The sequence below is a fragment of the Canis aureus genome, chromosome 35, assembly GCF_053574225.1.
Source record: "Canis aureus isolate CA01 chromosome 35, VMU_Caureus_v.1.0, whole genome shotgun sequence".
NCBI classification, from domain to species: Eukaryota; Metazoa; Chordata; class Mammalia; order Carnivora; family Canidae; genus Canis; species Canis aureus.
In genome coordinates this window covers 5,163,397-5,184,716 of record NC_135645.1, presented here as the reverse complement: position 1 = coordinate 5,184,716, position 21,320 = coordinate 5,163,397, and the positions used below count along the sequence as shown (strand labels likewise).

The following is a 21,320-nucleotide window of genomic DNA, read 5'->3' as shown; positions in this document are numbered from 1 at the left end:
GGGTGCCAGCAAGGGAGATGTTTGCTTGGCCAGACCTTTCTCCTCTTTGGGGCCCTGGCCAGTCTCTTTGTCATAAACTCTCTTAATAGAAGTTTATTGCTTAGCCTTCGTATCTTGTTCAGGGAGCAGAGGGAATTGATGCTGTAAGCAAAAGCCAAGACTGCTCTAGGGTATGAATGAGAAGCTGTAGAACAATATCCACAGATGTTGGGGATTTCCAGAGATGTTTTTCAGACCTTGTGAGGAGCAGCAGAAATGTGTACGTGGTGGTGGGGAGGGGAGGGTACGTGCACAGTAACTGGCTTGGCTGCCAGTTATACTGAATAGGGCGATTTGGTCAAACTGGCAACTATTCAGGTACAGGCATGACCGTTGCCCCAAAAGAATTTAGTCCGGTTAAAGCTGATGTGCACAGGTGCAAACCTGAACAATGTAGCCGTGAGGTTAATTGATCCAAAAAGTGTGTGGAGTATCATCCTCAGTACCAGGGATGTGATGGTGAGCTGCACAGCCCGCCGAGCCTATGAGGAAGTCACATTCCAGACGCGATGGACAGGTTCAAATCAGCAGATCCGTCCAACTGTGTTGAGTACAGTTGAGACAATAAACAGGATAGCGGAAGAGAGCATGACGTGTGAGGCTCCTGCGGGTTCGATGGTGAGAGAATTTCTCCATGGAAGCGAAATTGGAGCTCAGGCCTGCTGACGTGAAGTGGTCAGCCGTCCCCAGTCCTGGGGGAAAGATCGTGTTCCAGGTAGCCGTACGTGAAGAGCCCTGAGGTGGATGCGAGCTTGGTCTGATAGAGGAGAGCGAAGGCCGCAGGCTGCAGCATGGAGGACGGGAGGGAGGTGACCGGAGCTGAGGTTGAGGGTCGGAGAGTCAGGTGGTGTGGCCATCTGAGAATTGGGATTCCGATCTACCTGTGACGGGAGGCCATTGCGAGGTTTTAGCCAAGGGAGTTTGATCAGATTTACGTCTTGAAAAGATGTCCTGGGTGCTCCTAAATATCAGAAGACAGCAATAGAACAGTCACAAGGCAGTCCAAAATTAAATGCCTCAGAAATGCATGAATAAGAAGTACTTTGTGAGTGAAGAGGAGTGGGTGTTTTGGTGGGGTGGAGTGAACGGAAGACTCAGAGCAGGGGCCGGAGCTTGATAGGGACTCTGTGGAGAGGCCTGGTCCTTCAGGGCAGCGGCAGTGATGGTGAGGAGCGGGTGCTGCTGGACAGAAGGACTTTGGAGAAAGGGTGGGGGGAGGGGGCTCGTGTGGACACAGCAATGGGAACTCCAGCCCAGAAGGTCCACCTTAATCCCATATTGGGGCCCCAGGTTTATCACTTCATCTCTCAGAGCTACCATTTCTGGCTCTAACGAGCTTTGTCTTACCGGTCTCGTTGGGCTGCTAAATAAAGGGTGTGGAGACGCAGTAAGGAGAGACACAGGAGCCTGGGCTGGAAGTTCAGGAGAGAGGCATGAGCACAAGCTAAAGAGTCTGGACTTCTGTGGCATATCCTCTGTCTCTCCTTCCTCTGTCCATGACAGACCTTTCCTCCCAGTGAACGAGCTCTCAAGCTCAGAGTCCATCTCTGGCCCACCACTGGCAGAAGCTGGCCTGTGATCCGGAGTCTATTTGCCACCTCAGCAGGGCAGGGCCTCAAAGGGCCAAAACCTGATAAAGGTATGAAGGTGAATTTTCTCATCTTCAGGGGTCCTGCCATATTGACTGGGATATTTTGGAAAGAAATCGTGGTTTTGTGTCAGAGGCAATGGCTGGCTTTTCTTTGTCTCTCCTCCCCCATCCCCACTCCTTCCCACAGCCCACCTTGTCCGCGGGCCCTGCTGGCACTGGCCTGAGCGCAGCATTCATATGGTGTTTAGGGGAGAGGCCAGGGCTGCATCTCTCTGCCTCCCCTGCCTTCTCTGGAGGCCACTTGGAGCCTTGAGGCCAGGTCTTTTTAGGCCTGCCCTGGTGTTCTCCCTGCGGCCTCCTGGGCTGAGTGGGTCTGACTCAGGCCACTCACTTGCTCCTCTCCAGGGCACGCTGAATCTTGGGTGACAGTTCAGCCTCAGGACTGTCTCTGAGCTTCCTTTTCTTGACTTGCCTTCGTGTAAGGTGAGCCTCTACTCCGTCAGTCAGGGAAGGCCAGCCTAGCAGCAGGAGAATGGGGGTAAGTCTCCTGGGGCAGGTTGCAGGGAGCTGTCAGCCTGGACATAGACCCAGGGGGAGTCCCCTCCTAGAGTTCTAGAACCCCTTCATCCCAACCATAAGCTCCCACAGAATGACTTATTCCTTTGATTTTAGTGAAAACCAAAAAAAAAAAAAAAAAGTTCATTTTAGTATATTCTATGTTATGTCAGTAGAATCTTCCCTAAAATATCTCATTACTCCTGACACATGGGTCAGCGTGAAAGGGACACCCGTGGGGACAACTCTGTGTGCCTCTGTCCTACCTCCAATGGGAAAGTGAATGCCCCAGAGTCGGTCCTCGTCTGCCTTGGCTTTTTTTTTTTTTTTTTTTTTTTTATTTATGATAGTCACACACACAGAGAGAGAGGCAGAGACACAGGCAGAGGGAGGAGCAGGCTCCATGCACCAGGAGCCTGACGTGGGATTCGATCCCGGGTCTCCAGGATCGCGCCCTGGGCCAAAGGGAGGCGCTAAACCGCTGCGCCACCCAGGGATCCCTGCCTTGGCTTTTAACCGGGGAGCCAGTCAGGGGGTTGGGTCCCCATGAAGTTATACCTAAATTTGGACTATTTATGCATTAGTGTGGGAGAAGGGGAGAAGCAGCTTTATTAAATTCTCCAGTGTCAGTGATCCAAGAAGGCCCGGAGACCCAGCCTGAGCCAAGGAAGACATTCCTCCCTTGTGCTGCGGTGGGTCGCCGCCACCTGCAGGGAGTGTGGGACAGGCCTGCATGGTGTCCCGAGCGGGGCCGCAGGCCACGTGCTTTCCGTCTGGGGGAGGCACTGCACGCTCCCTCTGCTTCAGGCCCATCCTGTGAAATGGGCGTCTGTGGTCGTTCCTGAGAATCTGCCTAGAATCTGTGGATGAAATTGTCTCTTTGGGGAGAACACATTTTCAGTTCCAACCAACCAACCAACCTACCACAACGAAACAAAACACCCTTTGTAACCCGATGGCTCAGAAAGTAACAAATGGTTTGTGATAGCACTACATGTTTACTTCTGGAAAACGACATTCTTGCGTTTCAAAGTCATGATGACCTTGATACCCCTACGGTTCACGGGGTCCTCAGTGGGCTCCAGTCAGACCAGGAGCTCAAAGCTGTCGCTCATCCTTGGGCCCATTTGAGAAGGACCGTCAGGCTGGTGCAGCCGAGAATCGTAGCTGCTCCCTGGGCCGGCCTCCATCAGGGACGGTTCCACCCATGATCATCTCATGCCACCCGAGTGCTCCGTCCAGAGGCGGGGCGGACAGCTCTCTGGCCTGGGACCTGGATGATGACGTACAGTTTCTGCTGTCACTGTGGGGTGCGGGGTGCAGCATAGCCACTGTTCAACCTATTGTCCCTAGAAGGGATGGGTCAGCAGACTGAGGACGCTGGGAGTGGGCAGGAGTGGAAGGGACATGGTCCCTGGTGGCACCAGGACTGAGCTCTGGGGAATGACCTGGAGGAGATAGGAGCTCTTGCCTCGGCCGGGTGCTCACATAGGAGCCAGAAGCCATTTCCGTAGCTTCCAGTGGCTTCTGGAGGCTGTGGGAAGTCCCCTCGGCTAATCCTGGAGAGTCTGTCTGCCTCCCTTTGCCCCAAGTCAGTCGTGAGCATTGCGGTGCTGACGGCTTCCACACAGCAGCACCCACCATGAGAAGGCAGAGCTTGGCCCCTGCCTTCTGCTTGGCCTGCTTCCTGCCTGGCCTCCACACCGCCAAGGTCCCTTTCAAGCCATCTCGAGCCTCACCCAGTCTGCACCTCCTCGCTTCACGGCCCTGCAGCATTAGAAGCCAGAACGTACTGTCCACGTACAGGGGCACCTGGGGGGCTCAGCGGTTGAGCATCTGCCTTCGGCTCGGGTCATGATCCTGGGGTCCTGGGGTCCTGGGATCGAGTCCCGCATCGGGCTCCCCGCAGGAGAGAGGGCTCCCCTCTGCCTGTGTCTCTGCCTCTCTCTCTCTCTCTCTCTCTCTGTGTCTCTCATGAATAAAAATAAATAAAATCTTTTAAACAAAGAAAGCAAGCAAGCCATGTACAAATGTCCTGACATCACTTATCAAAGTGCTTGTTTGCTTTTCAGTGTATCAGGTCTTATTATTCATGACATTACTGCATTTGTGTGGTGGTGAGGAGAGGACAGAGTGGTCTTTATACCAAGAGAAAGGCATTTGGAAATGACCGGTCACATCCCTGTGCCTACCCTATCATGCGCCCTCCCGTGCGGGGATAACCGGAATGTATTCTTGCTTCTGTGAAGGCTTATTCCCAGGTCAAGGCACAGATCCCCTTCCGCCCTGCGGTGGGGTGATGACAGCCATAGTGGCACGAAGCACACGCTGCCTATGGCCACGGCCTGCAGCCACATGGCTCTGGTTCTCCGCCTAGGTCTGCAACCTCTGGCTGTGTATGTGGCCTCAGCCAGTCGCCCACTGTCTTGTGTCTTAGTTTTCTCATCTGTAAAATGGAGATCATGTGGTTTATACCTTGTAGGGCTGTCGTGAGGCTTAGAGCAGTGCCTGGCACACAGGACCTATCTATATATGTTCCCAGGATTTTTTATGTGGTTACTTCATTTTTGCCTCTTGCGGTCTTTCCCCTTCCCCCACCGAGTGGATTAGGGAAAAGATTTCTTTCCCCTGAGCTGGTGCTTCTTTTCTCTCAGGTACCCCTGGTGTCTGGGAACAGGGCCCAGCTGTCTTCCAGAGGCGGGGGACCTCACTGGAGCCTCCGTGCCATGGGGATGGTTTCTCTTGATTTTTTTTTCCCCCCACAGGGTGTGGACACTGTAAGAAAATGAAGCCAGAGTTTGAGAATGCAGCGGAAGTCCTCCATGGAGAAGCAGACGTAAGCTTCCTCTCCTTGACCTCCCCCTGCCATTTTCCTTTAAAGAATCAGTGACAGCGACCATCCCGGTGACTTTGCCCTGCAAGCTCCACAGCCACTGTCCTGGTCCCTGGAGGTCTGCAGTACTAAATTGTCCCCAAGTACACGTCTTTGATAGGTTGGGCCCCTACCAGGGATGAAGGGGTGCAGAGAGACTATAGGGTCGTGTTCCCACTGCCAGCTATGGCTCTGGGGTGAAGCCCCCAAGTTCACCTTCTTGTCTCTGGGACCGTAGCTGTGGGGAACAGCCGTAGTTTGCGCAGCCTGATTGCTGGGGCAGATTTAAAAGTCCCATTTCAGCCCACAAATGAGAAATAATAGACATTCCAGCAGACATATCCTGGGATATATGAGCCCAGGGGGCCAGCTGCCCCCACCACCACCCCAGTGAAGTGCTGGCGGGTCCTGGGTGGGTTGGGGGCTGGCATCAGGGCTCCTCTTCTGCCAACACCACATCTGAGGCTGTCATGCATGGTTGGCCTCTCCCCCATCCCAGAGCTCTGGTGTCCTTGCAGCTGTCGATGCCACTGTCAACAAGGCCCTGGCAGAGAGATTCCACATCTCCGAGTTTCCTACACTGAAGTATTTTAAGAACGGAGAGAAATACGCAGTGCCTGCGCTCAGAACAAAGAAGAACTTTATTGAGTGGATGCGAAAGTAAGTTTGGTGGTCTCAGTAGCACATCCGGACTTGTGGCCGCTGGAGCTGGCCTAGAGGACACAGAGTAACCCTTTGGGGCCGCTGGCCTTGGCTCCAGGCCACGGGAGCCGAGGCAGACTTGACTTCCCAGTCCTAAGGCCACCTCTGGTGTGCAGGCCACACGTCCTCATCCAGCATGTCACTGGTAGCCCTCCCGGGTGCAGTTTCACTGGTACCTGTGCCAGCGGGTGGCGTGTCTCTCTTCTCGGAGGACCCCCGTTCCCTGCGTCCCAGCCCCAGGCTTCATCGTGGTGTTTTATTCCCTCTGCTTTGAATGGCCAAGGGTCGCACACAGCTCTTGACACGCAGAGCTGGACTCCTTCAGGCCCAGGCGTGCTGGGGGTTGACTAGGCCACCGGTAGTGTCCGTGAGGCAGCCTGCAGTGGTTCGGGCTTGCGAACACGGAGAGCTCCCTCAGTCTGGGTAGTAGTTTGCCGACTTCCCACAACAGGTGATGCAGAATTAGGGCCTTAACAGCAGAAGTTTATTTCCTCACAGTTGCACAGACCAGAAGTCCAAGATGAGATGTCAGCAGAGGGGGTTTCTCTCCTTGGCTGTCTTCTTCCTCTCCGTGTCTTCACATGGTCTTCCCTCTGCATCTGTGTCCTAACCTCCTCTTCTTGGAAGGACACCAGTAAGATTAGGGTAGGGCCCACCCCAGGGACCTCTTTTTTTTTTTTTAATTTTTATTTATTTTTGATAGTCACAGAGAGAGAGAGAGAGAGAGAGAGGCAGAGACACAGGCAGAGGGAGAAGCAGGCTCCATGCACCGGGAGCCCGACGTGGGATTCGATCCCGGGTCTCCAGGATCGCGCCCTGGGCCAAAGGCAGGCGCCAAACCGCTGCGCCACCCAGGGATCCCCCCAGGGACCTCTTTTTAACTTAATTATCTTTCTAAAGACACCCATCTCCGAATACAGTCACATTCCAAGGAACGTGGGGGCTGGGACTTCAACATGTGGATGGGGCGGGGGAGAGGGTCACCCTGCAACTCAGCCCGGAACAGCCTACAAGTCCAGAGGACCTGCGTAGCCTCTTAATTACTGGCCCAAGGACTTCCTACTCACCCAGGGTCTTTGGAACCTGCAGTTCTTAGCATCTCCCTGTCCTGTGAGAGAGGGGGACCATCATACAGGTGCCCGGGGAAGTGGAGGAAGCCCCAGGCCTTGCTTGAGAGGCAGAAATTGTTAAGATGTAGTTAAGGAGACGTTGTCCTGTCCACACTCTTCCCCTGAGTGCTAGCCCGAGACACACACACACACGCACGCACATATTGCTTGAATATTTGAGAATATTTCCTCATTTCAGCAGAGGGGCGGGGAAGATAAAGCAAAAGAAGACCTATTCCAGCCTTTGCAGAGGTCCCTGCTACGTGGCATAATGATGCCCATGTGAGAACCCGCGCTTGAGTCACAATGTGACCTGAGAGTCATGCAAAATAGCAGCGTCTAGATTGAGTTATTTAATAGGACATTTGTGCTTACACTTGGGTGTGCATATGTGTCACCTTGTCTGCAGGTGCTTGTTTAAAGTGCAGATTCTGGGGCTGCTGTCCCTGAGGCTTTGATTCAGGAGGTGGGAATGGAACCCTCAGCCATGGTGTTTTGAGAAATAACTCGCTTATAGAAAGGGAGCAAAGTTACCACTGGGTTTAGGAGAGACTCCTGGGCAGAGGTGAGGACACTGGCAGGGTCCTGGTCTCCGCGCCTCCCACTTGGTCCTGTTCATCCCTGGGGGTGGCTTCAGTGGTTCACTCCCAGAAGAGTCAAGGTACTCACCCTTTTGGACCTCTTGGCATGAGAAGCAGGTTGCTATCCACACCTGCCTCTCTAGCCTCCTTCTGGAGGCTTCTGGTGCCAGGACTGGTACACTGTGGGGATTAGCAGGGTGGGGGTTCAGGCAAGTCCCTGGTGCTTGCACTTGTGGTTAGAGAGCCAAGGGAATCAGGGGAATCAGAGCCTGGATGCAGGTAGTGAGCACCGAGGACCTGTGTGCCTTCCGTGCGCCGTCCCTGCTGCTGAGTGCCTGAAAAGCTCTTAGGGAGAAAAGCATGGACTTTGGAGTCTGAGAGCCCTGAGCTTAGATCATGACCTCGGGCCATTTACTTGACCCCACTACACCCCAGTTTCCCATCTGCAAATGGAGACAACACTTTCCCAAAGACTTGTCTAGAGAATTAAAGTAGACTACTGCTTGGCATGGTGGTAGTGTGGCCATATTCAGAGAAAGGAAGCTGTTTCTATTATCGATGCCAGCTGTTCTGTGACGCTCTAGCAGACAGTGTCGCCACATAAGTGGGAATACCTTCCCAGGCTTTGCCAATTGATTTTTTTTTTATCTGTTGCCCATTTCATCCTCAGATCCTCTGAGGTCAGAGGGGTTTTTTTTGTTTTGTTTTGTTAAGATTTATTTAGTTGAGAGTGAGAGAGAGTGCACGTGTGTGTATGGATGGGGGAGAGGCAGAGGGAGAGACTCCTCAAGCAGACTCCCTGCCGAGCGGAGAGCCCGACGTGGGGCTCAGTCTCACTACCGGTGAGTAAATGATCTGAGCCAAGACCAAGAGTCAGAATCTCAACCTACTGAGCCACCCAGGCACCCCGAGGTCAGCGTTTTCATTCCTGTTTCCTTGATGAAGGAACTTAAGTTCAAGAGGTTATGGGTCTTGCCTAGAGACAAATAGTCATTCTTTTAGGAGCTCGGAAAGAATCCTTAAGCAGAGCACGAACAGCAGATAGCTACACGCTGACTGAGGCTGGTCACCCCGGAGCAGGGTGAGCAGTGTTGGGCGAGGCCGGTGGTGTTCCCAGCCTCATAGACAAGTGGCGTGCTGCGGGTGACTGCAGGCCTGCCTGGGGGGGCAGGAGCCCAGGCACAGGAGCTTCTGTACACGTGGCAAGATGACCACCTGGAGAGGCTGTCCCGCCCTACAAGGGGCTCAGGACTTCTGTACCTTTACACAGTGGCCTCCTGATAGACTCCTCATAGGGACCCAGAGTCTCTGCTGATGGTACAGATTTGTTCATGCCTACGCTCAGCTTTTAAATTACATTTTAGAAAGGATGCAAAGTGATTTCTTCTCGTGCTCCTCTGGGTCCGGGTGGAAGTGCTTGCCCAGACGCAAGGCTCTCCTTATGACTGTCTCCTCTCCCCCCTCCCACACCTGCAGCCCTGAGGCCCCTCCACCCCCAGAGCCCACCTGGGAAGAGCAGCAGACCAGCGTGCTGCACCTGGCAGGGGACAGCTTCCGGGAGACGCTGAAGAAGAAGAAGCACACCTTGGTCATGTTCTATGCCCCTTGTAAGTAGCTGGGGGGGGGGGGTGCTCACCATGGCGTGAGGTGAAGGGGTGGGCCCGCCCAAACCAAGAAGATCCTCCCCAGGGACCAGGGCAGCCCCATGGACTCTGGCCCATCTCTGCTGTGAACAAGGCTCCCCGGTGTCATTCAAGGCCGAGGTCCTTGAAAATCCAGGGCCTCCTTCTATCAGGTCTGTCAAGGTGTCTCCCTCTTTCTGGGGAGCTGTTCTCACATCAGTCCTAAAGCCCTCTGCTTCTATATGTGGCAAGAACCTGCCATAAAATTATTCAGTCTCCTCATGTCCCTGGAATCTTCTAGGCTACCTGCCTCCCACTTGCCACTTCCTTCCACCCCGGGGCTCCCTCCATCCCACCGGGCACTGACTTTGCCTTCAAACCTTGGAGTTTAGAGATGCCTGGGTGGCTCAGCAGTTGAGCGCCTGCCTTCGGCCCAGGGCGTGATCCTGGAGACCCGGGATCGAGTCCCACATCGGGCTCCCTGCATGGAGCCTGCTTCTCCCTCTGTCTGTGTCTCTGCCTCTCTCTCTCTGCGTCTCTCATGAATAAATAAATAAAATCTTAAAAAAAAAAAAAAAAAAAAAAACCCTTGGAGTTTAGCTAGCCCATTTTGGCCCCCGTTCTCATCTTCCTGAGCATCCCCAGCCCAGCCCCATCCCCGACCTCCCCATGTGGCTTTGAGGCCATGGGGTTTGAAGCTGTGGGAAAAGCACATCACATTCTTCTGAGCTAGCTTCCCCTCCTCGATCCTCGTTTTAATCAGTTTAAGTTGAGGAAGTGACATGTATGTTCGTGACCTTTGGGTTTTTTGTGCTCCGTTTTGAAGTTAATTGATACTTAAAAGGGAAGGCTCCTGAATTCCCCACTCTTCTGGTGGCCTTGTCTCCCTCCCCTAGGTTATAGCTCAGCTTAATGGAGTGGGGATAATAAAGCTCTCTGCGGAGAAGCCAGGCAACTCCATCTAGTCATAAACCCGCTTGCTTGTAGCCAGGCCTCCTGTTGGCTCCTCTCCTGCCCCACTTTTCAAGTGTCAATAATCCATAATGTCTCTCCTCCCCCTTGCTTTCCGGGAGGGGCTGCCTCCTGCTGGCCGTTCCCAGCCTCAGACCTCTGCCCCCCTGGCAGCCAATGTGTCCCTCTGATTTTTGCCTTTTCTTTTCCACTGGGAGTGGGACTTGGGCTCTTTCTTGTGGAGCTTCTCGCCGTCTCATCTGTACTTAGAACATGCCTAGAAGGCTGAGTGGGTTCTAAGGAGCTGTCTTCCATCTGGGCAGAGTGGGGTGTGTAGGACCGAGAGCAGAGGATGCGTGACCTACACGAGGCCTTAGAGCAGTGTATGGACAGAGGCCTCCCTGCAGCCTGGGCTGGTGCTCTTTCTGTCGCAGACGTAATTTAGAGAAGAGGCGCTTTCTCAGTAGCAGGGAAAGCCTGGCCACAGAAGTTGAGGTCCTTGACCAGCTACTGAGTGGATTTTAGAACATCCAGACTGGGATGTCTGGGTGGCTCAGCAGCTTGGCACCTGCCTTCGGCCCAGGCTGTGATCCTGGAGACCCTGGATCGAGTCTCTCATTGGCCTCCCTGCAGGGAGCCTGCTTCTCCCTCTCTCTGCCTCTCTCTCTCTCTCTCATGAATAAATAAATAAAATCTTTTAAAAATAAATACATACATACAAACATACTTTGCCCTAGAAATGCTCTGCTCTTTCCCCCAGGCCTCTGGGGTCAGGACTCCTACCCCCTGGGTAAAGAACTCCCCCTCACAGAACCACTATGTGCTGGGTGGTATCTGGGGCCCAGGATACAAGGGAAAGAGGCCTGGTCCCTGCTTAGCCTCAAGGGCCTCGCAGTCTACTCTGGCAGGAAACAATACATCTTCATGCTTATTTGCATATAAAGAACCTAATACTACAGGAAGGTCACACACCTGATGAGGTCGGTATACAGTAGAAGCAAAAGCCAACCCCCATAGCCTTCCCCAGTCTCGCTTCTCTCCCCCCTCCGGCCTCCCTGCCCCACTTCCCACCTCCCCACATGTCCTCTCCCCCGCCCCCTCCCACCTCCTGCTTCCCCAGTTTCTACACAAATCTTCCTCTGCCTGTTTCACTGTTCTCTCCGGTTCCAAGCCCTCCCTGCTGCCGCCCCCAGCCTTGCTTTCAGTGGCCCAGTCCTGGTGACCCCTTCTTAGGCCAGCTTGCCAGAGTCTCTAGCATTTTCTCTCTTGTCCTCGGTCTTTGTTTCGGACTCCCCACTCTGGGAAGCTTCTCTGGTTTCCTGCTACACAAAGGTGGTGCCTTTGTAAAGAGCCCAAATTTAAAAAGCGTGCCTCTTCTGGCCTACCAGACACCTCTTGGAAACATCTTCATGCCCTTTTTTTTTTTTTTTTTAAGATTTTATTTATTTATTCATGAGAGACACAGAGAGAGGCAGAGACACAGGCAGAGGGAGAAGCAGGCTCCATGCAGGGAGCCCGATGTGGGACTTGATCCCGTGTCACCAGGATCACGCCCCGGGCCCAAGGCGGCGCTAAACCACTGAGCCCCCCGGGCTGCCCCCATGCCCTTTCTTAAAACAACCTCCCTCCAGTTATTCACCTCCCTTGCTCTTTCTTTTGGATAATGATAGAATTAGATGCACCAGAAGGTGATTAATCTGAGACCTAGATACTTTAAACTGATGGTAATGGGAATTTGCACTAGGCTAACAATTACCTTTATACTTTCAGTAAGCAAAGAGCTTAAAAAGGGAAAATTAATAGTGATCCCAGATTGGGGGGGAGGTGATAACGTATTTTCCAGCCAGCCTCATGCTTTAGGGGGCATCCATGTCGCACTCCCGAGGGACTTGTAGGTGCAACAGGGATGGTGCTCTGACAAGCCTTGTCAACCAACACTCTGTGACCTCTAAATGTTTGGGAATGTATGAACCATCATTCCTTCATAGTGTGAAATTTTCATGAATTTGAGCTATTTTTCCCTCTGCTGGGTCAGATGAGTAAAGTGTTCATATAATTACCATTGAGGCAATTAAATCATCCATTAGCATCTATCACAAGTGAGGCTATGCTAGGCGCTCTGTTGCATTCGGCTGTGATAGAGCCCATAACCAGCCCGGCTCTCTTCTCTACACCTGCAGTGGATGCTGGGAAAATCCCTTTACTGCGCCTCCCCGTCACCGTCCAGCTCCCAGGCAGGCCGGATGGGTGGTCGCGCTCACCTCAGGAACTGGCTCAAGTGCTAAATTCATATTTAAGTTGCAGCTTAGCCTTGATTTGGCTTCACAAAACTCTTTGAAACGCCAGTCATTATTATCTTATTTTGAAGAGAGAGGAAGCAGGAAAAGAGGAAAACCATTTCCGTTCCACGCCTTGGCTGGCCCGACTCTTCTCCAGCTCTCCCATGGGGGCATTTGGCCTCGCCCACCTGTGTTTTAATCAGAATTAATTACCACAGTCAGGGAGCTCCTCCCTCAAAGCAGTTCTGTTCTCCTGGCAGTTGCGCTCAGTGTCTGGGGGATGGCGGGTTGGCATCAGCTAATGCTGAAAGGGGGCCTGTGATGCCAGGTGACAACAGCACCACTGTCACTCTCAGGGCCTCTGGAGTTGATGGGCCTCTTCCCTCGGTCAGGAACCCAGGCTCTGAGAAGCGTCGGGGACTCCCTGTAGCTTGTCCTCCTCTTAGCCTGACCTCAGCTCTCCCGCCCCTGGATCCAAGGTTCAGGTTGCTTGTAGAGCAGAGGGTAGAAGGGCAGCATGAGGACCGGGGGCTTGGTTTGGCTGCTTGGTCTGGGCTGGAGATTTGCTGGGAATGGAGAAGCTAGCGGGAGAACGTGAGCAGTGGAGGTTTGGCGGTGGATGGAGGAGGGGGGCTGGTTGCCCCTGCTTCCGCTTGCCCCAGTCCTGTTTTCTCAGTCATGACATAGACAGATTCACCATTGTCCCTAGGAGACAAGAAGGGGACTTTGTAACAGGCTCCGAGAATCCTGAGCACACAGCCTCCTTTGCCACGCCCAGAGCTCCCCTCTATACCCCAGCTCCCAGGGTAGCCGCCCGGGGAAGGAACTGGGAGGGCAAGACTACAGGAATGTCTCCTCCACCCCTATCCCCTCGGCCCGGTGTGTGATGGGAGGATGCGGGGTGGGAGGTCCTGGGCAAGAGCAGGCCCGATGTCTGCTCAGGAACTCCCAGGAAGCCCTTGTGCTGACAGCAGACACACAGGGCAGTGTTTGAGCGGCAGGGTTGACGCGTGGACCCTGACAGTGTGGTGTGCAAGCAGTGGGGGTCAGATGAACCCCCGTGGTCTGTTGGGTGGAGGGAAGCTCCTGGAAAGGCTTCTCTGTCAGCTCCAGGAAGGACCCCTGGCTCTGCAACCTCCCCTGGACGTGCAGCCTCCCATCCTTCCCCTCTCCCGCAGGGTGCCCGCACTGTAAGAAGGTCATCCCGCACTTTACCGCCACCGCCGACGTCTTCAAGGACGACCGAAAGGTAAGGTACCCGTGTCCGTCTCTTGTCCTGCCTCTGACCTTGCTCTGCCACAAGCTCCTATACCATCCTCCCTTCCACGCGGGTCCCTTCCTGAATGGACTCTGCTGAGATCAGGGAATCCCTGGGAACCAGGACATTGTTTTCATAAGGCAGGATAGAGCAGGCTGGAATTAGGCTGTAGAATCTAAAAGGGGTACGCTGAACTGTCACAGCCCTTCCTTGGGAGAGGGAATTGGTAAAAGGGGTCATCTATTTATTTTTATTTATTTTATTATTATTATTTTTTTAGTGCTTGAATCTTTTTTACAGTAGGGTTTGTGGTCATGCATTACTTATATAATTGAAGATACAAATAAAAAAATACCCAACAGAAGTCAACAGGAGGCAGCCAAGGTGGAGGAGAGCAAGGCTCTGTCTGCAGAGCCTCTTCCCTCCTAAAGGCTCCTGCAGCTGCCGACTGATGAAGCATAAAATTAACAAGCTAGAGCTGCAGATTGGATTAAAGGGTGGGGAGGGGGACCCCAGGCACGTTCCCCAGGCAGCTGCAGCAGCCAGGACAGCACAGGCTGCTACCAGGTGAGGGCAATGTGTGACTCCAGGGCCGAAGAGTTGTGTGGTGGGGACACTGGACTCAGGCCCAGGGCAGCTTGACTGTTGCTGAACTGTGTGGCTTGGAGAAGTCATCTTGACTCTCCAGGCCTTGAGCTCTCTTCTCTCTAGTTCGGGCTGCTGCTCTAGATGATCATGAAGACTTGCCCAGCCTGGGACTCTGCTGTAGGAACCTGTCCCCCGACAGGCCTCAGATGGGTGCTCACATACACCCAGACCCAAAGTTGCACACATATCTGCTGTGGTGCCTTGTTTTTCTGGGTGAGATTCTTAGGTGCAGCCAGGGCAGGCTGGTCGCACCCACTATGACACCCTGGCATTGGCCCTGTGGGTGTGACAGTGATGGCAGGTGAGCGCTGTACAGGGATAGCGGGTCAGAGGGCGCCAGGCTGGGCACAGGCATAGGGAGTGGGACAAACTCAGGACTGAGACCCCAGGACTCTTCCCTGGAGTCGCGATGCCCTGTCATCACCCACGAACTCTGGCTGTGCCCTTAAGGCTCCCCTCACCCACCAGGAAGGAGCATAAGCACCAGAAACCTCTTCTCCTCTGTCTGCCACTTGGCCTTAATCGAGAGGGACATGGCAAGAAGGGCCTTCCTGTCTTCCATCTCTCTCCCCACCCACCCTTTCTGCCACCAGGGCCAGTCTGGGGAGGTTCAGCATGGCCCACGTGGCCGGTCCCAGCAGGGCTCCCTCATAGTCCGAGTGGTGGTTGGTGTGGGGAAGTCTTTCCTCCCTGCAGCCAGCACAGGCCTGGCATCGTTCCGCACTCACTCCCACGACCTCTCACCTGGAAAACTCTGGACAGACAGGACAGTGGCTGACGAGTGGGGTTTCCCTGTCCCTCGGCCTCTCAGGTCTCTGTGGCTCCAGGGTCTGTGAAGGGATCGCCTCAGTCCAAGTGGGGCCAGGCTGGCTGTGCCCCCAGTGGGCAGCCACGGGCCGGTCCTCCTCCTCCTCCTCTCTCCCCTCTGCTGATGCACAGGGACTTCCGTTTCCACAGGGGACCCCTCCTTCTTTGAGACACTGACATGCCTTTGCTTAATTGTCCCAGCGTGGGCCACTCCTGTTGCTGGCCTTTTCCTGCGGTCATTCCCTCTGTCTGTTATTTCCCCTCTTCCCTCCTTCCAGCTCCCTTGATTCCAAGCCAGAGGTCACCCGCACTTGTTGCCAGGAACGCATTCTCTGTCCCTCTCTGCCAGGCAGTTGGCAGGCCTGGGGTTCCTGGAGGTGACTCTCAGTATCCACAGGGAAGCATCTGCTCTCGGCCTGGGGCAATAAAGTGACCGGTGCCACAGTTGCTGGGTGCCATCCTAGAACTGTCACATCAGAGGTCTAGGGATGGTTCCAGGAATTTATAATTTTTTTCTTTTCCTTTTTTTTTTTTTTCTTAGAGAGATCAGGGTAGGGAGAGAGGGAGAGGGAGAGAGAGAGAATGAGAATCCTAAGTCAACTCCATGCTCAGTGCAGAGCCTGACGCAGTGCTCCATCTCACGACCCTGAGCTCATGACCAGAGCCAAAATCAAAACCAGGGAGCCACCCAGGCACCCCAGGAATTTGTAATTCTTAGGAGCTGCCTCTCGTACTGGCCACGGGCTGGTGTCCGGGGACTGGTGGCCCATCCAGCCCTCTCCTCGTGAGGGATCAAGGCCCGGAGAGGAGCTGTGTGTCCCTTGCCCAGAGACCCCCCAGCAGTGGTCATTGACAGCCACAACAGAGGCTTGACTCCCAGTTCTCTGGACACCCTATGCTGTCCCCTCTTAGCCAGAATTATATATTTTTTTCCACCCAGAAGCCAGTCTCTGCTCCTTCCCCAATCAATATGCAGTTGGTTGTTCACTTCCATTTTCATAGCCAAAGTCAATATTAGCTCCTGCAGAGATTTATTTTACTGAATCAATAAAGCCGCATGAGGCAGCTCATATTTTAGCTGGGGGAGCCTCCACCCCCTCCCCGGGGCTTACTGGGGAGCTTTAGCAGTTGACACACAGGGTGGAGAGAGAGCTGCATGCTGCTAGTGTTGGAATAGATGACAGTAGGGAAGGGGCCACGGAGGACAGGGCCTGGGGTGCAAGGCTGGTGGGGGCAGGCAGGAGTCAGGGCAGCACCTACCGGGCCGGCAGGGTGGGGCTCCTCTCTCACTGCACATCCAGGTGTCCCCAGGTGTGAAGGTCATCCAGGTGTGAAGGTCCTCGCAGGACAGGTGCCCTGAGGCAGAGGGAGCTGCTGGGACTTCGGCCACGGTGCATGTACTTCCTTGTGTGGACAAGGAAAGCCGTCCATCAGAAAGGAAAGCTAGCTGAGGGTAGGGGCCTCATTTGTCCTTGAATTCCCTCCAGTCTACACACCTGCACCCTCTGTAAATGTTGACTGAATGCAGAAACAGTAGCATTTGGTATTTTCTGGAAACTCCTCTTCCACTGATGCTTGAGAGCATTAGGTCATGTTGTCCTCACAGTAGCGCAACCAACTAGGTGGTATTAATCTCCCGTCTTACAGAAGAAGAGACTGAATCTTGGAGAGATGAAAAGATGCTCGCACAGTCGTCCAGCTGGGAAGGAGCAGCTCAGAACCAGATAAACAGGCATTGTCAGGGGTCTCCCAGAAGCGAACTCAGGTTCTGGGACTCATGTGTAAAGGGTTTATTTGGGACATGGTCTCAGGCTAGAGCCTCAGGGGGTGGAGGAAAGAGCCAGAACAGGTGTATGAATGAGCAGATGAGTGCAGGGGTAATTAGGTTCAGGCCATGGAGACCTCACCAGGGATAGAATTGTCCCACCCAGAAGTCAAGGAGGCCAGAGGACATGTCCTCAAGCCGCGTCCGTCACTGGCCTTACTTGTGGCTCTCTGCAGATGAGACTTGTGGGTGCCAGTGGCGAGCGTGTGGCTGAGGGGCCATGACTGGACACCAGCTACCGTGGAGCAAGTCTAGAAGCAATGGTGTACACTCAGTGCTGTAGTTCAGTCGGTGTAAATCCGGAGTGGGTAGGGTGGTGGGGGCAGGCGTTTACACAGGAGACGTTGGGATAGGTGAGGAGAGGCTTACTTGCTCTCTCCTTTCCAGAATCTAAGCTGCTTCCTGTAGAAAGAGCTGCGCTTGACTCCTCTCCACCCGTGGAAATGGGAGCGTAGAGGAGCCTTTGCAGCCAGAGGTAGCGCTCCGTGTGTACGTGGCTGGCAGCTAGTTTAGGGGACTCAAAATAAGTACACATTTTTAATTTAGTCGATTTATAAAACTATACGCTGTATTTCCCACAGCTCCGGGGCATGTATACAAATTAAATTCATAATTTAAAGCAGATGCAAAAATAAAAATTAAAATCAATCAATCAATCAATCAATCAATCAGATGCAGGGAGAGCAGCCTGGGCAACCCGCATCGAGCGCTCGCTCAGCGTGGCAGAGGCGCACGGGCCCCTCGCTGAGGGCCGGACGCAGGAAACAGGCCGCTGAGGACAGCCAGGGAGGCCTCTGCCTCGTGTTTCTACGTAATTCAGGAAGCGTTTTAGAGGGTGAGCTGGGGTTCTCGGCAGCCGCGGGGCCCGGCACAGCAGGCTCTGGGTGGCCGCGGCGGAGGGCTGGTGGCCCCCGCCCGAAGGAGACAGCTGCCCTTCTGCTCCTGCCACGCGTCGCCTGTGGGATGCAGGGCAAATGCCATCAAATCTGGCTTTTAAAGAGAAGCTGGAGAGCCAAACTTTTCTATAAAATCTTCTGGCTCTTTTTCTAGGTTGGCAGCTAATTCAGGTTTATTTTTTTTTTTTCTTTTGAAACTCTGTGTGGGCCAAATAGAACAGGACTGAGAGCCAGATATGGATTGTGCGCAGCGAGTTTGCAAACTCTGCTCTAAGAAGTCTCCCCGTGTACAGACGTTGTGTGGCTCGGTGGGAGGGAAGCGTGAGGGCGGGGAGGGGGCAGGCGTGGCCTGCTGGCGACCAGAGGGCGGTCACCCCCGCTCTTCACTCTGTCCTGCCACCTGCAGAGCAGCGGCCCCGCTCACCTGGGCACGGGGTCAGTGACCAGCAAACGTGACCGTGGGTGGCCTGCGGCGCTCTTCTACTGGAAAGGGAGCCTCCGTCCACGTGTGAATAACCCATAGCCATAGAACCATGTGAATCGTAGCTATTTCATAATTTTCCATTTCAAGCATGGCCCTGGTCCCTCTAGGTGAGTGCTCTCTGCACGGGCCTTCGTGCTCCTGCTGCCTCCTCCTGGCTCAGGCTGCAGATCAGATACTGTCTCTTGGGAAAGGCCTCCTTGGCCATAAAGCAGCCCCTCTGGCTATCGTCCTCCTGAATCACCCTCTTTTAATTTCTTCAGAGCATTCACTGGGCTCTAAAATGATCTCACTTGTTACGTGTCTATTAACTGTCTTCCTGCAGTAAGAATGGCAGTCACTTAAATGGCTGGACTTTGTCAAGGTCACCACGGTACCCCTGGCACAGAGCCGCACTCGGGGAAATGCCGCCTCTCACCAGTCTGCCCTCCCCTCCGTAATGCTTGTGTGTGGTGTATTGTCACTAAGCCACCCGCCCCCTCCCCTCCTTCCCTGCTGCTTTGTGACCCTCAATAGAAAGAAGGTTCCCCATGTCTGCTTTCTACCCTCCTACTTGGAAAGAACAATACATAATAAGGAGAAACTGCCAGCATATGGAATTCGTTAGATGGGCGGGAAGAGGCCAGTGGCCAATTTGGGAAGCTCCTTCTGCTCGAAAACTCTGTTTGCTTTCGTCATGCTAAACTTGCCCAGTTTCCGGGATGCACTCCCCTTCAGGCCGCGGCTCCGGTGGGAAACCGTGCAGAGCACCTTTGTGCCACTCCCCTTGGCACCCTGGACCAACTCCAGCACCTCACACCTCCTATCCTGCCTGGGAATCGTCTCTTTATCTGACTCTCTGACCAGACGCTGAGCTCCTACTGCGAGGGACAGAGCTCATGTCTGGGGCCCATAGGAGTGATAATGAGAGCAGCTGACATTCCCGGACTGCTAACCAGGTGCCAGGTCCCGTGCCCAGTCACCTCCCCTGGATTCTCTTGCTCAGTCTCTGTAATATCCTGCTCACCTAGGTATCGTTATTACCCCCATTTTACAGACGAGGACATTGAGGCACCAAGAAACTAGGTAATCTTCTGTAAGTCTTAATGTGCTGCCAAGCCAAGATTTGCAACTTGGGGAAACTTGACTTCAAAGCTCCTGTTCTTGGGGATCCCTGGATGGCTCAGCGGTTTAGCACCTGCCTTCAGCCCAGGATGTGGTCCTGGGGACCGGGGATCGAGTCCCACATCGGGCTCCCTGCATAGGGCCTGCTTCTCCCTCTGCCTATGTCTCTCTCTGCCTGTCTCTCTGCATCTCTCATGGATAAATAAATAAAACCTTAAAAAAAAAAAAAAAAAAAGCTCCTGTTCTTAACCTTGATCCCATCTGCCCCCCTAGACAGATGCTCAGGAAGTGTTAGTCGATGAACGAACGAGTCCGGCCATGCTTCCAGGAAAGCATCACAAGACCTGCGGTGTTTACAGATGCTTTCAAGTCATGATTCCCTTTGTGGCCACCACGCTCTTGATTATCAAGGGTGGTCTGAGGGCACCGCATCCGAGTCCCCTAGCCTTGGCCATCTGCCTTGAGAATTGGAAACCAGCACCACCAGTCTCAGTGGAGCTCTGAACTGGGGAGGCTCAGGTTCAGCTCACCCTTGGTATTGAGAAAAATCAGAGAAAGCCCACAACACTGAAGTGCAGAGGATCCGGGCCTCGAGTCCCTCATGGGAGGGCCCCCTGTGCTGACCCACCCTTTCTTGGGGCCCGCAGATTGCCTGTGCTGCTGTTGACTGCGTCAAAGAGAAGAACCAGGACCTGTGTCAGCAGGAGGCTGTCAAGGCCTACCCCACGTTCCACTACTACCATTATGGGAAGTTTGCAGAGAAGTATGACAGCGATCGGACGGTAAGCTGGGGACAGGCGTCCGCCCTGAGCTTTCTGTGGGGGCCGGGAGACGGCTGCTGAGAAGGGCAGCCAAGGGACGCTTCCCAGACACTGCACGAGTCCATGTGGCACTCCCCGGGGAAGGCAGGGGCTACAGGCCTGGCTGGAAATATGTGCCACCCCAGAGGTGGTCCCAGGGCCCAGCTTGGAGCCTGGGTGGATTCCAGGGTGTCGGCCAGGGCTTCTCTGGCCAGGGCGACTCTCCCCACATGGCCAGCTGCCCCCCAGGCCACTTCTCTGCGACCTTCTGAAGGCGTGAACACATGGAGGGGTAGGGAAGGAGGTGGGGGGGGCAGGGGAGGGTGCAAATCCACTTAAGGGCTGAAGTTGTTTTCTCCTCCTCTTCCCCTTCCCCTTCCCTACAGGAATCGGGGTTTACCAGTTTCATTCGAGCGCTCCGGGAAGGAGACCACGAGAGACTGGGGAAGAAGAAGGAAGAGTTGTGATTCCTGCCTCAGAGAGAGCTTTTCCATTACACTGTGAAATGATAACCTGCTTTGTTGTTCTTTCTGAATTTCCACGTGTTCCGAAAACGAAATTTTTTATAGCCGCTTATGGCCATTTTGTACAATTTTGAAATAAAACTAAACCAATTGTTTGGTGTTGTGGGCTGTTTCCGCAGAGCTTGCACTGACGGAGATGGACACTCGTGTGGTCCCGCATCTTCTGGGAGGCGGACAGACTCGTGAGGGCGGCAGTCGGCGTGAGGAGGGTGGCAGGGCCACTGCCCCCTTGGCCAGGGGAGAGCAGACCACAGGATATCCTGTTGGCAGTGACCGCTTTGGGGAGGAAATATGTGTCGATAATGAGGGAAAATGGGATGCTGAAGCTAAGGGTGGCGACCAAGTACTAGCTCTTTCTGGATTGGTTCAGTTTGGGGTGTTTTCCTGGAACTCATTTACATGTTTCTCTTCAACTATTTCTGTCTTCTCTCTTCCTTTTTTTTTTTTTTTAAGATCTTCTTTATTTATTTATTCATAAGAGACGCAAAGAGGCAGAGACACAGGCAGAGGGAGAAGCAGGCTTCCTGCTGGGAGCCTGACGTGGGACTCAATCCCAGGACCCTGGGATCAATCACTGAGTTACCCAGGCACCCCTGTCTTCTCTTTTCCTCTCTCCAGTCCTGCCTGCTGTCCTGTCACAGGAAAGCTGAGTCTCCAATTTGGGGATGAGCCCCAT

General features: G+C 53.9%; 1 protein-coding gene across 1 annotated transcript in view; it reads left to right on the top strand.

Annotated features, from left to right (window-relative positions):
- PDIA5 (protein disulfide isomerase family A member 5) overlaps positions 1–20,739 on the top strand; it is a 94,590-nt gene extending 73,851 nt beyond the window's left edge. Inside the window, exons 12-17 of the mRNA XM_077884244.1 lie at positions 4,951–5,021; positions 5,557–5,717; positions 8,926–9,056; positions 13,480–13,550; positions 19,968–20,102; positions 20,507–20,739. Coding sequence (XP_077740370.1) covers positions 4,951–5,021; positions 5,557–5,717; positions 8,926–9,056; positions 13,480–13,550; positions 19,968–20,102; positions 20,507–20,587 — 650 coding nt within the window. The 3' untranslated portion in view covers positions 20,588–20,739. The remainder of the gene's footprint in view (positions 1–4,950; positions 5,022–5,556; positions 5,718–8,925; positions 9,057–13,479; positions 13,551–19,967; positions 20,103–20,506) is intronic.
- The last annotated feature ends 581 nt before the right edge of the window (positions 20,740–21,320 follow it).